At 41.9% G+C, this 17,796-nt stretch overlaps 1 protein-coding gene across 5 annotated transcripts in view; it reads right to left on the minus strand.

Moving 5' to 3' along the window:
• Positions 1-13,575, minus strand: part of SLC18B1 (solute carrier family 18 member B1) — a 34,222-nt gene extending 20,647 nt beyond the window's left edge. For 2 of the 5 annotated variants that reach the window (XM_064290961.1, XM_003404004.4), the window contains exons 1-5: positions 13,327-13,575; positions 10,826-10,965; positions 4,388-4,483; positions 3,829-3,902; positions 1,651-1,798 (exon numbers count right to left, since the gene is read on the minus strand). In XM_064290961.1, coding sequence (XP_064147031.1) covers positions 1,651-1,798; positions 3,829-3,902; positions 4,388-4,483; positions 10,826-10,965; positions 13,327-13,369 — 501 coding nt within the window. In that variant the 5' untranslated portion in view covers positions 13,370-13,575. Of the gene's footprint in view, positions 1-1,650; positions 1,799-3,828; positions 3,903-4,387; positions 4,484-10,825; positions 10,966-13,303 lie in introns of all 5 variants that reach the window. The other 3 variants (XM_064290976.1, XM_064290987.1, XM_064290968.1) reach the window with 3 other exon arrangements.
• Positions 13,576-17,796: the final 4,221 nt, after the last annotated feature.

Consider the following 17,796-nt stretch of genomic DNA (forward strand, 5'->3'; position numbering starts at 1 on the left):
GATGATGTCCTTAATGTCATACCACAACTCATCTGGTCTTCGGTCACTAATGCTCAATGCATCAAATCTGTTCTTCAGATGGCCTCTAAATTCAGGTGGGATATACTCAAGGTGATATTTTGGCTCTTGTGGACTTGCTCCGATTTTCTTCAGTTTCAGCTTGAACTTGCATATGAGCAATTGATGGTCTGTTCCACAGTCGGCCCCTAGTCTTGTTCTGACTGATGATATTGAGCTTTTCCATCCTCTCTTTCCACAGATGTAGTCAATTTGATTTCAGTGCATTCCACCTGGTGAGGTCCATGTGTATACTTGCCGTTTATGTTGGTGAAAGAAGGTATTTGCAATGAAGAAGTCATTGGTCTTGCAAAATTCTATCATTCAATCTCCAGCATTGTTTCTATCACCAAAGCCATATTTTCCAAGTACTGATCCTTCTTCTTTGTTTCCAACTTTTGCATTTCAATTGCCAGTAATTATCAATGCACCTTGATTGCATGTTCGATCAATTTCAGACTGCAGCAGCTGATAAAAAATCTTCTATTTCTTCATCTTTGGCCCTAGTGGTTGGTGGGTAAATCTGAATAATAGTCGTATTAACTGGTCTTCCTTGTAGGCATATGGATATTATCCTATCACTGACAGCGTTATACTTCAGGATAGATCTTGAAACGTTCTTTTTAACTATGAATGCAACACCATTCCTCTTCGAGTTGTCATTCCCAGCATAGTAAACTGCTACAAATGGTTCCCACCCACACACACAATCAGAACCTAAAATGAACCCATCCAGCTAATAAAAAGTGAGAACTATTATGCAGCAAGTAGTGTGCTGATAGAGAGAACTTAGAAACAACAGTAGTACTGGGGTAAATGAGGGAGTCTTTGGCACTAAGCTGATTAGATCTTCATTTCTGAAGGAGAAGTGTATGCTGTGAGGGTGACCTTTCGTCTGATATGCAGACCAAGTGTTCTTCAGTGATAAAGGAGCCCAGAGAAGAGGGCTAGGGGAAAGCCTGCTCAGGGTCAGGGAGGCAGCAGCACAGAGCTGGGACAGGAATCTGGTATTACACTGATACCAGCCTACATGGTTCTAGGCAATACAGGAGAATGTACGTCAATACGAGGCCACCAGGTTCTGGATTTTTAGGGCAAAATAAAAGGACAATCCTCAGACAGCGAGCCCAGAGGCACTTAAGGACCTGAAATGCTCTCTACGGTCCTGTCCATGAGTCTGGGAACAGTGGAGGAAGAGTTCTGGTATAAATTGAGAGTTTTGCCACTAGACATAACTCTTCTGAAGCAGAGGAAGGCTTTAAGCATCTCAGCCACAATCTAGGCTGCAGAGAGCAAAATACTGCTGAGAGGTTAAAAAAAAAAAAAGGTAAAAAGGAATATTTGGTTTGGACCACATTTACCTATCAAACGTCCCATTTAGGAAATTCTAAGTGCAGGGTGAACACCTATGTAACTAACGGTGCAGGTACTGACAGCTTTGCTGCTAGAAGTAGAAATCAGGGCACAAGGTAACAAAGGCACAGAGAGGAGAGAAAGGCAGATAAAGAAGAATGGAACCCAGGTATAATTTTGAAGGTTAAATATTTTAGCCCCGAATAAAGCCAAAATAGGACAAATTTAGGAAATACATACCAATACTGTTGCCACATTATTTGGAAAGGCCTTCACGAGGATAGAAAAAGAAGCAGTTATTGCTGCAGCAAAGCTTATGGCATCTGCCACCCTCACGAGAAAACACAGAGCAATAAATATTGGTCCTTCTGGAACTTTGTCCAACACACTAAAAAGGAATAAAACAATTTTCAAATATCAAGTTGGGTTTAGTTTTTTTTTCCTGTATTATATTTTTTAACTATATTCATAACTATATTCACTGAAAGCAGTAGTACCTAACCATAATTATTAGAATAAATCTCCTTAGAATATGAGTCTTTTAATGAGTTGCTTTATCATACTTTCACCAGGGGAAAATTTCCCTTTTTTTTTAAAACAATTTCAGTCATATTGGCAGTTTAGTTGCCCTTCTTTGCTGACATAATTTCTCTTGTTATGGATTGAATCATATCCCCCCAAAATATGTGTTGTAAATCCTAACCTCTATGCCTGTGGTTATAATTCCAATTGGGAGTAGGCTGTCTTTGTTAATGAGGCAGGCTAGGACGTATCTTGAGGCAATCTCTTTTGAAAGATAAAAGAGATTAAATAAGCAAGCAGAGCAGAGATGGGGGAAGAGAGATGGCAAGCCATGTGAAGAGCAGCCCACAAACAGAAGCTCAAAGACAAGGGCCTTCTCCAGAGATGACAGAGAGAAAAGCCTTTCGCTAGAGCTGGCACCTGAATTCAGAAAATAAATTTGTTAAAGACATCCACTTGTGATATTTCTGTTATAGCAGCAGTAGATAACTGAGAGAGACCCCTGGATGATAAAAATAAATAGAGCTTGTAGGAGTCCCTGGGTGCCGTAAATGGTTAAGTGGTGGACTACTGACCAAAAGGTTGGCTGTTCAGACTTATCCAGATATGCCTCAGAAGTAAAGCCTGGCAATCTTGTTTTGAAAGGAAACAACCCTGAAAACCCTATGGAGTTCAGTTCTACTCTGAACATATAGAGTCACTATAAGTTGGAATTGACTCAATAGCAACTAACTACAACTAAATAGGCCTTGTTGGAATATGTAGAATCACACTGACAAGAATCTACACAGAAAGAAGGACCCAGAATGATACCAGGTTCGATGGAAGGGCTCAAAACTTCAGAAAAAGAACGAATTCAAAAAATAGACGATTCCTTCAAAAAAAAAAATAAAAACATCCATCAAAATTATGTTTGATATGAAGGATTTGGAGCCCTGGTGTTGCAGTGGTTAAGAGCTCAGCTGCTAGCCAAAAGGTTGGCAGTCCGAATCTACCAGCCCTCCTTGGAAACCCTATGGAGCAGTTCTACCCTGTCCTATAGGGTTGTGATGAGCTGAAATCAACTCGATGATAACAGGTATGAAGGATTTACTGAGTTTAATTCATCATAATGTCAGTATACTCTGATCATTCCTCTATGTTCCCCCAATTACTTAAGTTCTTCCACATAATCTGCCACTATGCTGATGGTTCAAGGAACTCTAAGTTTAAGATCCTGCATAGCTGTTTTACCCCTGGCACTCACTTTCCCTCTTCTAGCAATAGTGGAACCATCCCGCCCCACATTCAGAATTGGGCACATAACCCCAGCCCGGCCAATCAGAGCATTCTCTCCCCCTGGCGACTGTAGCAGATGCAGGGATAGGCCCATCAGCTAAGACCAGGCCAGTGGGCTTCATCCTGGGACTCTAATGGGGCTATTAGGAAGGTGACACTCTTTCCACTGGAGCTGCTGGGGACCATCTTGCTACCATAAGGGGAGAGTTTGCCCACGAGCAAAGTATACAAAAAGGAAACCAAAACGAAGAAGCTGGGAAAGATATTTGATGATATCATTTCAATATCTGTACCCTGAAGTTCTTCAGATCATTCTTTAGGTAAGAAACTCACGTTTTTGCATAGGCCAATTTCTGTCAGTCACAATCACCAGTGTCCTAATAAATATTCAGTAGCCAGCTTAACTGTGATCCCCGGGGGGACTTTCCTTAAGATCAATGATATCCATCCCCGTTCTCCACAACACCTGATTCCCTTTGCTACTAGTCTCCAGCACAGGCAGTGCACTCAACCGACAATCAGTGGTACTGACTGATTTAAAGAAGCCAGTAATATTCCAAATTGAACACAAATTCTGAAATCTGTTCAAGCTCCCCGACACATCAGAAAATGACTTACCCAAAGAGAACTGTAACTCCTCCTGAGACAAACATTCCTGCTACAAACATAAACTTTGCTCCAATATGTACAAGCTATAACAAATATCAAAAAAGAGTAATAAGTTGATGACTGCTACAAGTCTGTATTGACATAAAAAATTTACTGTGTCAGGAAATATAGGACTTTGAGAAGACATGCAGTTAGTACAATACATAATAATTCAATTATTACATAATGTATAATAATTCAATTCAACTCCAGACATAGTTATTTATCTGTTTAAAACCATCTCTGATCAGAGCTGTGAACTCAAGGACTTTGCATAACCAGCTTGCATAACTCATGCTTTTCACATGAAATTCAAACACCTTTATGGAATGACAACATACATTGTTTACAAACATTGAAGAAGTTAAAAATCAATCGACTCTGAGAACAAAACTGCCAACAGTAGCATGATTCATAACATATAACAGTGATTATTTTCATATTAGTGAAAATTCTAGATGAGTAAATCGGAGTAACTCATTACACTATTTTTAAAAAATCAATTGAGTACATAAACCTTAATACTTACATATTTTCCAAAAGCCAAAGATGCCAGCAAGTTAAACAACGCGTAACATCCAAAGATCATACCAATAACTGTATTGCTGGCTCCTTTCTTTTCAGCCTTGAAAGAAATGGGAAAGAAAACAAAGTTTGAAAGACAAATTGGCATCAATGCGAAAAAACGGAACTTTTATTAAAGTAGAGCATCTCTTGTAACCTTTATCTGTGTAACAAATTCAAAGATTATTATTTTAAAATAAATGTGTTACGGAAGGAAAAGAAACTGTAATAAAACCTGTTTTCTAACATGAAGGTTATAAAGAACTGTGAGCTATAAAAAAATAGCCTGGCAAAAATCAGAAGTAGAAAGTAAAAAATAAACCCTGGATGAGAAAATGTGGGCTGTGCTTCACTCATGAGACTAAGAAAACGGCTCATCTAGACACAGCCCCCTCCTGGTAGTACATTTGGTTACAGGGTCAGACATCACTAAAAACCAAAAAACACTTTGACAGTCAAAATGCTCAAGACTAGGAGATTCCATGAGCTGGCACATGGTCACATCCAAGGCCCATTCGGGCTGAGCCTCTATTCCTAACAGTGGTGCCAACCTGACACTGTGGGTGGTGCGAGCATACTCAGCTGCTAACCGAAAGGCTGGCAGTTCAAGTCCACCCAGAGGCACCTTGAAAGAAAGCCCTGGCAATCTGCTTCCCACAGATCAGCCACTGCAAACAAAATGGGGCCGTTCTCCTCTGCACGCATGGGGTCGCGATGAGTCAGAATCGGCTTGACGGCAACCGGTTTTTACTGGTACACGACATTTTGGAGAAGCCAAAGTTTTCTTTCTGACATCAAAAACATAGATCAAAAATGTTTCCCTGACATTCTGTGTTCTCCAGAAACACCTAGGATAGCTTAGCCATCAATTTTAACTGTTCACGTTTATAGCTTATTTTAAGAGTGAGCGCCTAAATTTGCTACAGGCTATGTAGAATTCATGTAGAATTTATCCTGAATATACTTCCTTTGAAATTCAAATGCTACCCTTAGTTGTAATTTACAATTGAATTCATGTTCATAAACAGAGACGGTTTTAAAATGTTTTAAGCTGTGGAAATATGGTAGATTTTACATCAGGTTCTAACTATAGCAACTTAGGGAGTTAAACCCAAAATAAAAAAAAAAAAGTTGCCGTCAAGTCGATTCTGGCTCATAGTGACCCTACAGGACGGAGAATAACTGCCTCATAGGGTTTCCAAAGAGCAGCTGGTTAGCAGCCAAGCTCTTAACTGCTGTGCCACCAGGGCTCCTAAGGAGTTAAAATATGAGTTTAATTCCTTTAAAACAATAGACAGAATTTGCAACTTCACATACTGGGAAGCACAAAACTTGAACTACACAATTCTCTGTCCTCTCAATTAGTCATTTACCGGGCACTTTTTATGCGTCAGGCATTGTACCAAGGAGTCAGCAGTGAATATTTGTGGTCAGAAGAGACCAATTTAGATTTATTCTTTGCCAGGGCTTCAGAAAGTTCACGAACAACTTTTAAAACAGAAACACACACACACACACTCTTCCACACCCTTCAAAATCAGTTCTCTACAACATCTCCCTAACTACAAGTTCAAGATAAAGTTTTTTCTCCAATGCTCACCATGTAAAGAAATCATCATCATTCAATCCTTGCCTTTCTCAAAGATATTCTTTTCATGCCAGGTTATGTCTCTTCAAATAAACTCCACATTTCTCATAGTATAATACTACAGGAAATCTGATAGCTGAATTCTATGGCTCTAAATTAAACTATGCTAAGAAACACAATCAGGATGTTCCTCATATGAGAGACTGACTCACTTACTTTGGACATATCATCAGGAATGACCAGTCACTAGAAAAGAACATCATGTTTTGGTAAAGGACTGACAAAAATGAGGCAAAATCTCAGTGAGACCAACTGACACAATAACTACAACAATGACTTAAATGTACTAATCAAATCATGAACATGGTGCAGAACTGGGCAACGTTTCATTCTTTTAAGCATAAGGTCATCATGAGCTAGCAACTAACAACAAGCTAAACTTTAGAAGGCCCCAGAAATGTGCTCGTTAACCACCTGATGTTGGATGAGGGCACAGAGGCCCACTGCACTGCAATAATTGATTGCTTAGGTAGGGTTGAAACCCATAATTCTGTGGGATTCAGAATTAGCCATTCCCTTTTAAGCACTCATAAGCACATGAAAGAATGATGTGGAGACAACGAAATATTATAAAAGATACCTACAAAGTTATCCTAAGAAAAGGCTATGCTGTATGTACACTGGAACATAAATTTTAAATTTCTACTACACAATCCCCTCATACGCATGCAAAAGCTGGACAGTGGATGAGGAAAACCAAAGAAGAATTGATGCTTCTGAATTACAGTGTTGGCGAAGAATACTAACTATGCCATGGACTGCCAGAAGAACGAACAAATCTGTCTAGGAAGAAATACAGCCAGAATGCTTCTTAGAAGGGAGGATGAAGAGACTTTCACGTACTTTGGACATGTTATCATAGGGGACCAGTCCCTGGAGAAGGACATCATGCTCAGTAAGGGAGAGGATTAGTGAAGAGGAAGACCCTAAAGGAGATGGATTGACACAGTGGCTGTAACAACGGGTTCACGCCTAACAATGACTGGAGGATGGTGCAGGACTGGGCAGTGTTTCATTCTATTGTACATAGGGTTACATGACCAGAACCAACTCGACAGCACGTAACAACGACAACTACACAATGGTCAAGTACCTTAAAGGGAAGGTATTACTAAAGGAGTCCATTAAAACGTAGGGAGAATATTCACTGATCAGGTGGCATTAACAGATCTGAAAAGTATTTAATTCTAGAGTCTGACAGAAAATATACAGTGGTAATAACAATATTTATTGGGCCATCATCATAAGCCAAAATCACTATGAAGTGTTTTTACATGATATTCCACAATAAGGGATGTATTTTTAGCTGGCCCTATGTCACAGATGAGGTTACATGGTTACAACAGCCCATCTTGTGCATGTTTCTACATACATTGTGGGAGGGGGATGGAGACCATAATGGAAATGGGATGGAGACTGTAATGGGATGAATACCAATTGCCAGTTGCTGTGAAGTTGATTCTGACTCCTGGTGACCGATGTGTGTCAGAGTAGAACCGTGCTCCACAGGGTTTTCAATAGCTGATTTTTCAGAAGTAGATCGCCAGGCCTTTTGCCTCTGAGTGGACTCAAACTGCCAACCTTTTGGTTAGCAGCCATGAGCTTAACCATTTCCACCACAAAGGGACTCTGGTAGCTTTAAGAGTGGTCCCCCAAAAGATATGTCCATGTTCTAACACCCAGGACCTGTGAATGTGGCCTTGTTTCCAAAAACGGTCTTTGCACATATAATTTAGTTAAAGATCTCAAGATAAGATCATCCTGGATCAGGGTGGGTCCTAAATCCAATGACACAAAACCCACTGCCATAGGGTTGAGATTATCATGGGAGTTACCTCATAGCTACTCATAGTGACTCTATACTACACAGTAGAACTGCCCCATAGGGTTTCCAAGGTTGTAATCTTTACAGAAACAGACTGCCACATCTTTCTCCCACTGAGTGGCTGCTGAGTTCGAACTGCAGACCTCTTGGTTAGCAGCCAAGTGCTTGCCTCCTTAAATCCAATGGCAGGTATCTTTCTAAGAGAAAGGCCGAGGGAGATTTGAGGCAAGAGAAGAAGGCCATGCAAAGATGAAGGCACGGACTGGAGTGAAGCGTCTGGAACCACCAGAAATTGGAAGAGGCAAGGAAGGATTCTCACCCAGAACCTCCAGAGGGAGCATGGCCCTGCTGACACCCTGATTTCCAACTTCTAACCTCCAAAACTGGGAGACAGTAAATTTCTATTGTTTTAAGCCACCCAGTTTGCAGTGCTTTGTTATGGTAGCACTAGGAACCAAATGCAGCGACGCAGAACCCCGCACTGTGGCAGTAGCTGCACCCACCTTTTGGAAAGTTGATTCTGCCTCACATTAGGAGACCAGAACAGCTATTAAAGCAGTATCTCATTCACGTGTGATCCTCCGACAGAGCATGTAGGTGACCAGAAAAAGGATAAGCAAAGGTAGGAATCTGGCACCAGAATTCAAGAAGGGTGCTGTTTCACCTTCACCTAGTCAGCTCTGCACACAGCGGCTGCAACAATGGGCTCAAACATAGCAACAATTGTGAGGATGGCGCAGGACCAGGCAGTGTTTCATTCTGTTGTGCATAGGGTCGCCATGAGTTGGAACCAACTTGACAGGACCTAACAACAACAACAACAACAATCAGCTCTGGCTAATAGAAAGGCAGGAAGCAGGCGTGGCTAAGCCCTTGGCTGCTAACCAAAAGGTTGGCGGTTTGAACCCACCAGTCGCTCTGAGGGAGAAAGATGTGGCAGTCTGCTTCCATAAAGATTTACAGTCTTGCAAGTTCTATGGGGCAGTTCTACCCTGTCCTATAATGCCACTAGGAGTTGGAATCAACTCGATGGCAATGGTTTGTTTCTTTTTTTTGGTATAGTCCCTTGACCTGCAGCTTCCAGATGGTCTCTAGGGGCTATTCTCTTTGAGTTTGTGCCGTTATCTATAAATCCTAAAAAAAAAAAAACCTGTTGCCGTCGAGTCGACAGCAGCCCTATGAGTCCTAACACCACATAAAAGACTATGATTAGAGGTAAGAAGGCAGTATTAATCAGAAACTTTCCTTTGTATAGTGCAACTAGAATTCCTAAGAGTGTCTGTAAGAGATTCAAGTCAGAATCTAGATTGCCACTAGTTTCATAAGAAATTTGTGGTCCAGTGAATTGCTTTTATATAGCCTTTCTAGTCATGCTCTTGTAACTCCCACAAAATAATTGGCTGGGATTATGCAAATAAGGTGTATAAAACCCTTGCAAGTATTGGACAATTTACTATGACCATGCTAATAAGGTGACTGTGGCCTACTAAAGGGACTGGTCAATTTTGCCACCCTGCTAGGCTTAAAAGGGCTAATCCCAAAGAGGTTCAGGGGAACCTCACTGTCATCAAGAAGAAGAGTCTTGAGCACAGCATGTCCTTTTGACCAAGGACAGGGTTCCTGCATTGAGAACCTCCTAGACCCAAAAGAAAGGGCAAAAGTTGAAGACAGAGAGAGACAGCAGCAGTGAGTCTCCCAGCCCGCAGAGCGAGAGCTGTGCACCTCTGGGCAGGAGGTTTGCCTGTGGAGCTAGAAGAGCTGTAACACTTGCCCGTGCAGGGCAGAGGCCTGAGTGTGCCCCATGCAGGGGTTGCCTCAGAGGATCCTGTGCAGGGGTCTTCCTACAGCAGGGTGGAGCTGGACGCCTCTGGGTAGGAGGCTTGCCAGTGGAGCTAAAAGAGCTGTAACGCTTGTGCAAGGCAAGAGAGGCCTGACTGTGCCCCATGTAGGGGTTGCACGCCTCCCCCCCAGGCATTGGGAATCCAAGTAACATGGCAGCCAAGGTACCCCACAGGTCCAGGTGGGAGCTGGCAGCAGAGGCTTTGAAGGGCCCGCAGCAGCAGAAGCTTGCAAGATCCTGTGCAGGGGTCTTGCCGTTGGTGAGGAAAGGCCCAGTGAGGCCCAGTGGCAAAGCAGAAGCCTCAGGAGCTGTTCAGGTCCCCAAGCAGCATCACGGTGGTAGCCAGAGGAAGTGGTGACACGAATACAGCACCTGACCTGAACCATGGCAAGCTATTTGGAAAAGGGTAAGTGGTTCTCCTTTAGGAATCTGTTGTTGTTGTTCACTGTTTGCTTTCTATAAATAATAATAACAGCTTTCACTTTGCCAATACTGTGGAAGTGTCCCGTGCGTCCGGCTCGATTACAGGTGAACGTAACACCCTTAGAATAGTTGATGCCAGTGGGTGCTCATGTCTCATTCCCAGCAGTCTAATGGCTGCCTGCAAGTTTGAGGCAGAGCCTCTCTGCATGTAGACTGTCATGTAGGTAAACAGACACATACATACAAAATTCAAGTCAGAAAAGAGAATTTAGCAGACCACATTTTCCTAATTCCAAACTACTAATAAGCCAGAAACTATAAGAGAAAGAGTGAGTTACTATCTTAATCTAGACCTTTTGCAGTAACATTTCAATCTCATTTATTCTGTGCATCTTCTTTTTTCAGTTGCAGGAACCAAACAAAGATTAAGCAAACTACATAACTAGCAAAGTAATCCACAGAAGGTCAATTGTATTTAGGTCAATTACCTTCCAAAAGGATGTTCTTTTTGACTGGATTTTTTTTTTCCTAGTATCAGACATTCTGTAAGACGTATTCTGTTGGTTGTAGTTCACGCAGACTTGTATATTTTACATAGTGTAAAATGAGATCATTCAGAAGGCTTTTTTAAAAATTAACAGTTCACAAAGATATACAAAGTTCTTACCTCCTTGGGGAAAAAGGGCCCAAGAATAGAATAGCACATACTGGATCCCAAGTTAATGGACGCAGCTGATATCAGCGTAAAAAACTGTTCTCTTGAAAGCTGCCTGGGAGCCTCTCTTGCAGTTCCCAGGGAATCATCACCTTAAATGCAAACATACTACAATTATAGGCCTGTAGAGTCCCAAGGGAGCCCTAGTGGTGCAGAGATTAAGCGTTTGGCTGCTAACCAAAAGGTTGGCGGTTCAAATTCACTAGCTGCTCCTTGGAAACCCTATAGGGCAGTTCTACTCTGTCCCATAGGATTGCTATAAATCAGAATTGACTCAACGGCAACAGGTTTTTTAGGGTCCCAGGAGGAGTCTCTGGGTGGCGCAAACCGTAAAGTGCTAGAAAGGCTGGCAGTTCGAATCCACCCAGAGGAACCTGGGAAGACAGGCTTGGCGATCTTCTTCAGAAAGGTCACAGCCTCGAAAACCCTACTGAATGCAGTTTTACTCTGACACACATGGGTCACCATGACTAAGGAATTGACTCTGTAGCAACTAACAACAACAAAGGTCCCTGGGTGGTGCAAATGGTTTGCTCTGGGCCGCTAACCAAAAGTTTGGTAGTTTGAACCCACCCAGTGGTGCTGCAGAAGGAAGGCCTGGTGATTTGCTTCTGTAAAGATTAAAACCAAAAAGCCAAACCCATTGCCGTCGAGTCAATTCCAACTCATAGAGACCCTACAGGGCAGAGAACTGCCCCTTAGGGTTTCCAAGGAGCAGCTGGTGGATTCGAACTGCTAACCATTTGGTTAGCAGCCAAGTTCTTAACCAGAAAGCCCTGCGTATGGAGCAGTTCTCCTCTGTAACACATAGGGTCACTATGAAAACCAAAACAAAACTCATTGCTGTCGAGTTGATTCCAACTCACAGCGACCCTACAGAACAGAGAAGAACTGCCCCCTACTTTTCCAAAGAGCACCTGGTGGATTCAAACTGCTGACCTTTTGGTTAGCAGCCATAGCTCTTAACTACTATGCCACCAAGGTTTCCTGGGGTCGCTGTGAGTTGGAATCAATTCAATGGCAAGGAGTTTTGGAACTGGGACTAGTGACAGAAGTACACCGTTGGCATTTCAGGGTACAAGATAACATTTGCTGAGCCAAGCACTGTTTTGAAAATAGTACATTTGATCAAATGTAACACAATCTCTGTACATAGTTGCAATGTTTAAATGTACTACACTCCTTGGAAACTCTTTGGGGCAGTTCTACTCTGTCCTATAGGGTCCCTATGAGTCAGAATTGACTCAACAGCACTGGGTTTGGGTTTTTTTTTTTTTTTTTTTTTTGTATTCCCTATAAGAATTTCAAAGTAGAATTTATCAAACCATCTGATCTGCCTTGCCTTCACCATAAAGTCTATTGCTTTTGTCTTTAATAAATCCATTCAAGAAGGATGTGGCAGCAGGGTGATGCCCAAAAGGTATTTATTTTTTCTCTATAGTATAATATCCCTTATTGTTTTTTCAAGTTACTACCTTCATATATAAGGTGCCCTTGTGGCACGATGGTTAAGACTCGGGTGCTAACCGAATGGTAGTTGGTTCAAAATGCCACTCCCCTACCCAAGTGGTTCTAAGAACTGGAGATCTGCTCCTGTAAAGATTACAGCCTAGGAAACCCTATGAGGCAGTTCTACTCTGTCCTATAGGGTCGCTATGAATCAGAATCAACTAGATTACCCACAACAACCTTCATATGCTACATGGACTAAATAATGCTTTAAACACGTATTGTTAGCTGTTTATTAAGCATTCTAGGGCAGTACTGAAGTCAAGTGAAATGTAAATCACTCCACTGGTGAATTCATACCTAGAATGGTATACTCTTCGAAGACCAGTTCCACAAACCCATAAATCAATCATTTTTAGCACTGATTACTGGTCTTTTGCATCAGTTAATTTAACATTTATCCCCAGGACTAATTTTTCATTCAACTTGAAGGCACCAGGTAAATTGTTCAGAGTATCAACCATCCATCAAATCCTTTAGCCATTTTAACACTAAATGGTTATGGGAGAAAAAAAAAAAAGTGAGAAAAATATATTTGCTTTGCTCTATTTTCCAGAAGTTGCCATTGCAGTCAAGGAAAAGGAAATCTGTGCAACGTGAATCTTTGTAAAACTTTCGGAGTAAATGAGGAAGGAAAAATGAGCTAAAGTTGAAAAGGGGGGAACAGGAGGTTCTAGACACGGAATGTTTTACGCTCTTCTAACGGCATACTGATTTGACTGTATTCTTCAACACACAGCTATAGGAACGAAAGCCACGAGACGACATCCAGTCCCTGAATTTCAACCCCTCCCAGAGGGTAGAGAAAGCGATCCAAACCACACGTTCAGGCCCCAGCCTTTCTCAATGTCTCAGACACAAAGCAAGTTAAAGCTAATTCCGTCTTTGATAAGGAAACAGGATCGACGCCCCCGAGCGCACCCGGACTCTCCGCCCGCGGTCACCTCCTGGGGGGCGTGGGCTCTCGGGGTCCCCTGGCGCTTCCATGCAGGTGCGCGGACTCCGGCGTCGCTGCTCCCGGGCCCAAGCTCTCTCGGACTCGACCTTGAATGAGAGGGCAAGCGGACACGCGGACAAGCCGGAGGCAGCTGTTCAGCCAGGTCCGGGCATCCGCGAGTCCATACAGGTATCGAACGCTCAGGCCTCCAGCTCTCCGCAACAGACTAGGACAAGGATCCGCCCGAAGAGGCCGCGGCCTGGGGCGGGGCGGGGCGAGACGAGAGGGGCGGGGCGGGAGGGGCGGGGCTGGGGCATGGCAGGGAGGGGGCGGGCGGGGGCGGGCATGTGTGGGGGGGGCCTTTTAAAGACACGGGCTATTACCTGTAACTCCTGTTGTCCTTTTTTACTACATATTAAAAAAAAAAAAAAACATATTCCATGTGTTTTAGCCACTTCAAGCTTAAAATTAGTGCAATTTATTACCAACAAAAGTAAGAAAGGACGATCGTGTAGATACAGAAAAGGTTGTTGAAGTTGGGTGCCTCCGAGTGGATACTGGCTCACAGCCACCTCGTGGGACAGGGTAGCACGGCTCCTTAGGATTGTCTAGGCTGCACTCTTTAGGGAAGCAGAAAAGGTAGGGGGTGCCTGAATTCAAAGGCACAAAATCTAGTAGAATATTAGGTACATGCGGTAGTGTTTGTATTCGCTGAAGCCATGCGTTAGGAAACTAGTAATGAATTAACGGAGTCCCAACATCAGGAGTAGATAAATATTTGCAAGAATTACTATGAATGTTGAGGAAACACAGTGGAGTGGCTAGGAGTACGACCCTGGGGGCAGATGCCTGGGTTTCAGGCCAGGGCGTTTACTAGCCGTGTGTGAGCTTTGAAAAAAAAAGCAGGCGACAATGTCAGCTTCCCTTTCGGTACAACTGAAATTATAATGCCTATCTTGTGGGATGGCTGTTAGTATTAGTGATAAGGTGTGAAGTGCTTGGCAGGCGATTGGCAAGCCAACATGACGGCTGCTGCCTTGCTGTCACACTCAATTTTCTGGTAGGAAAACAAATGAAAATAAGTGAAATTTATTCTCACCTTATTTATTATCTGAAAGGGTTTAAGTTTCAGAGACTGGGAAATTCTTGATCTGGGGCCAAGGCAAAACAAAAGGACTATTGAGTTACTACCTTGTGCCAGGCACTGTTAATTTAAGGGTGAATGAGCCCTACCCAGCCCTCAAGTAGCACCTTCCTCCAGTAGATAAAACGGACCAAAACCAAACCAAACTCATTGCCATTGAGTTGATAAAACAGACACTGATCAATAATTTACTTGAATGCAATGGGTTAAATGCTGTCCTAGAAACACATTGGAAGGACTGTTGACTTTGTCAGAGTAAGTCCAAGATGGCTACCTGGGGAAATGATGTTACCTGGGTACGGTCTTAAAGGATATGAAAAAAATTTGTGTATGGGCAAGTAGGTAGGAAGGGCCTTTAAAGTCTCTCAAACAAGAGTTTGCTCCAGCAAAGGCTCCTTAAAGTCACATTCCAGAACCTTTATGATCTGACCACTGCCAGCTTCTCCAGTTTCATTTAACTCCACACTCCTATTCTCTCTCTAATCTAACATCAAACTACAGAGGAACATTTTCTTGAATTATTTCTTTGATGACTACATTCCCTTTTTTCTGTTCTTTTTCTGGAATGTTCCTTAGACTGGTTGTCTTATTTTTTACTCTTTTTCCCTCCTACTTTACTCTTTCTCTTTTTTCTTCACCTTATAGAAAGTTGTCCCAAACTTATTTTCCACTCCTGGAACTGAATTTCTATTTCCATTATCATCTATTTCTCTCTATACCCATTCCCATTCCTCCCCTCATTAGCAACCATTCTTGCATGTTTAATATATATCTTTTGATTTGCATATGTTCTTATAAGATGTGAGTTCTTGTTTTGTGTCCATGTATTTTTTAATTAACATAAAGGGAATTTGTGATAAATACATATTCATATTTCTATCTTCCTCTCTACTTTCAGCCTCTACCTTCAAGATGGTCACTGTTACCACTGAATACATTATTGTATTATTTTCCTGTGGCTGCTGTAACAAATTATCACAAACTTGGTGGCTTAAGACAACAGAAATGTGTTCTCTCAGGGTTCTGGAGGCCAGAAGTTCAACATCAGTTCAATGAGCCTAAATCAAGGTACCAGCAGGGGAATGCTCCTTCTGGAGGCTCTGGGGGAGAATTTGGTCCTTGCCTCTTCCAGCTTCTGGGTGGCTGTCAGCATTCCTTGACTTGTAGTCACCTCAGACCAATCTCTGACTCCCTGGTCACATTGCCTCCTCCACGTTTCTGTGTGTGATTTCCCTCTGCCGCTCTGTAATAACAATACTTGTGATGGTATTTAGCACCCACTCAGGCTGATCTCCTCAGCTCAAGATCTTTAATTTAATCACATCTGTACAGTCTTTTTTTTCCAAATAAGGTAACATTAGCAGGTTCCAGAGACTAGTCAATGAGCATACCTTTGTATGCCATTGTCAGTCTACCACAATTATCTACTCATATTTTTGTATGATCATCTAAATATATAGACACATATGGGACTTTGTTTCATTACAAACCAAAATAGAATAATATGGTATCTGGTTGAATGCCACCTCCTCAGAGAAGTTCATTCTTAACCCCTTATCCAAAATACATCCCAGGTAACCCTTTGTCCCTTCATTCTTCTTTATTTTTCTTCTGAGTATTTGTATCAGTTAGGGTACCCTGTTGTTAATAAAAGAAACAACTTTTGCTAATTTAAGTAGAAAATGAATTTATCACTGATTATTAGGTAGCACATAGAATCACCAGAAGGACAATACACACCATTTTATAGATTACAGTGTCTAAAATCACACTGCACAAATGGTCCAGTACACATGCCACAACAGCATTGCTGGACGTACAAACTACAGCATGTTCTGTCAACACCACCAATGTTACGCACTAGACCCTGTAAGTAGAACCTTGTTCCTACAACTCTGGAATGCTGCCACCCTCACCAAAATGGAGTTTAGGTGGTGCCAGCTTCTTCCACTCATTTTCTTCCTTCACATAACAAGAGCTGGTGTGTTTGAAGTCGGGTAGTAAAAATTCTCCAACTTTGTTCTTCTTTTTTAAGGGTGGTTTGAATATTCTATGTTCTTTGTGTTTTCATAGAAATCTAGAATCAGCTCTTAATTTCTCCCAAAAGCCCGATGGGATCCTTATTGGAATTGTGTTGACTCTATAGATCAATATTTGGGGAGAATTGACATTTAGTCAATATCGAGTCCTCTAATCCATGACTATGTTATATCTCTCCATCTATTTAGACCTTTAATTTCTCCCAGGAATGTTTTGCAGTTTTCACTGAAGAGGTATTACATGCCATCTTAGTTCTCTTAGGGCTGCTGTAACAAAATACCACAAAGTGGGTGGCTTGAACAGAAATTTATTGTCTCACTGTTTTGGAGGTTAGAAGTCCAAATTCAGGGCATCAGCAGGACCATGTTCTCTCCGTATGCTCTAGGGGAAGATCTTTCCTGTCTCTTCCAGCTTTTGGTAGCTCCAGATGCTTCTTGGAGTTCCTTGGCTTTTCAATGCATTTTTACATGGCATCTATCTTCCTGCTTTGTAACTCACATCTCTCTTCTCCCCCTTTATAAGACACCATCCAGGAAGGATTAAAACTCACCCTACTCCAGCATGATCTAGTTAATCGATAAAGTCCCTGGGTAGTACAAATGGTTTGCAATTAACTGCTAACCTAAAGGCTAGCAGTTTGAACCCAGCCAGTGGCACCACAAAAGAAAGACCTGGCAATCTGTTTCCATAAAGATTACGGCCAAGAAAACCCTATGGAGCATTTCCTCTTTGTAACACATGGGGTTGCCATAAGTCAAAACCAACTCAATAGCAACAGGTTTGGTTTTGGTATTTAACTTAACTGATATAAGGGTTGGAAACCCTGGCGGTGTAGTGGTTAAGAACTATGTTTGCTCCTTAAATACACCAGGCACTCCTTGGAAATTCTTTAGGGCCATCCTACTACGTCCTATAGGGTTGCTATGAGTTGTAATCGATTTGATGGCAACAGGTTTGATTTGGTCGGTTGGATACAGGGGTTAAAATGTCAGCATATCTTCTTGGGGCACACAATTCAATGTGAAATATGCCTTATGTTAGATTTATTAAGTATTTTGGTTTCTGAAACTATTAAAGTAGAATTTTTTACATTTAGATTTCTAATCATTTGCTGATCATATATAAAAATAAATTAATTTTTTTTATCAATTTTGTATTCTGCAATCTTGCTAAATTCCCTTATTGGTTGTAGTAGTTGTTTTGTGAATTCTTTCAGGTGTTTTACATACATTTCTACATAAACAAATATTAAAAGAGACAACTTCATCCTTTCTGCAATGTATGCTTTTATTT

The sequence above is a fragment of the Loxodonta africana genome, chromosome 1, assembly GCF_030014295.1.
Source record: "Loxodonta africana isolate mLoxAfr1 chromosome 1, mLoxAfr1.hap2, whole genome shotgun sequence".
In the NCBI taxonomy this organism is placed as follows: Eukaryota; Metazoa; Chordata; class Mammalia; order Proboscidea; family Elephantidae; genus Loxodonta; species Loxodonta africana.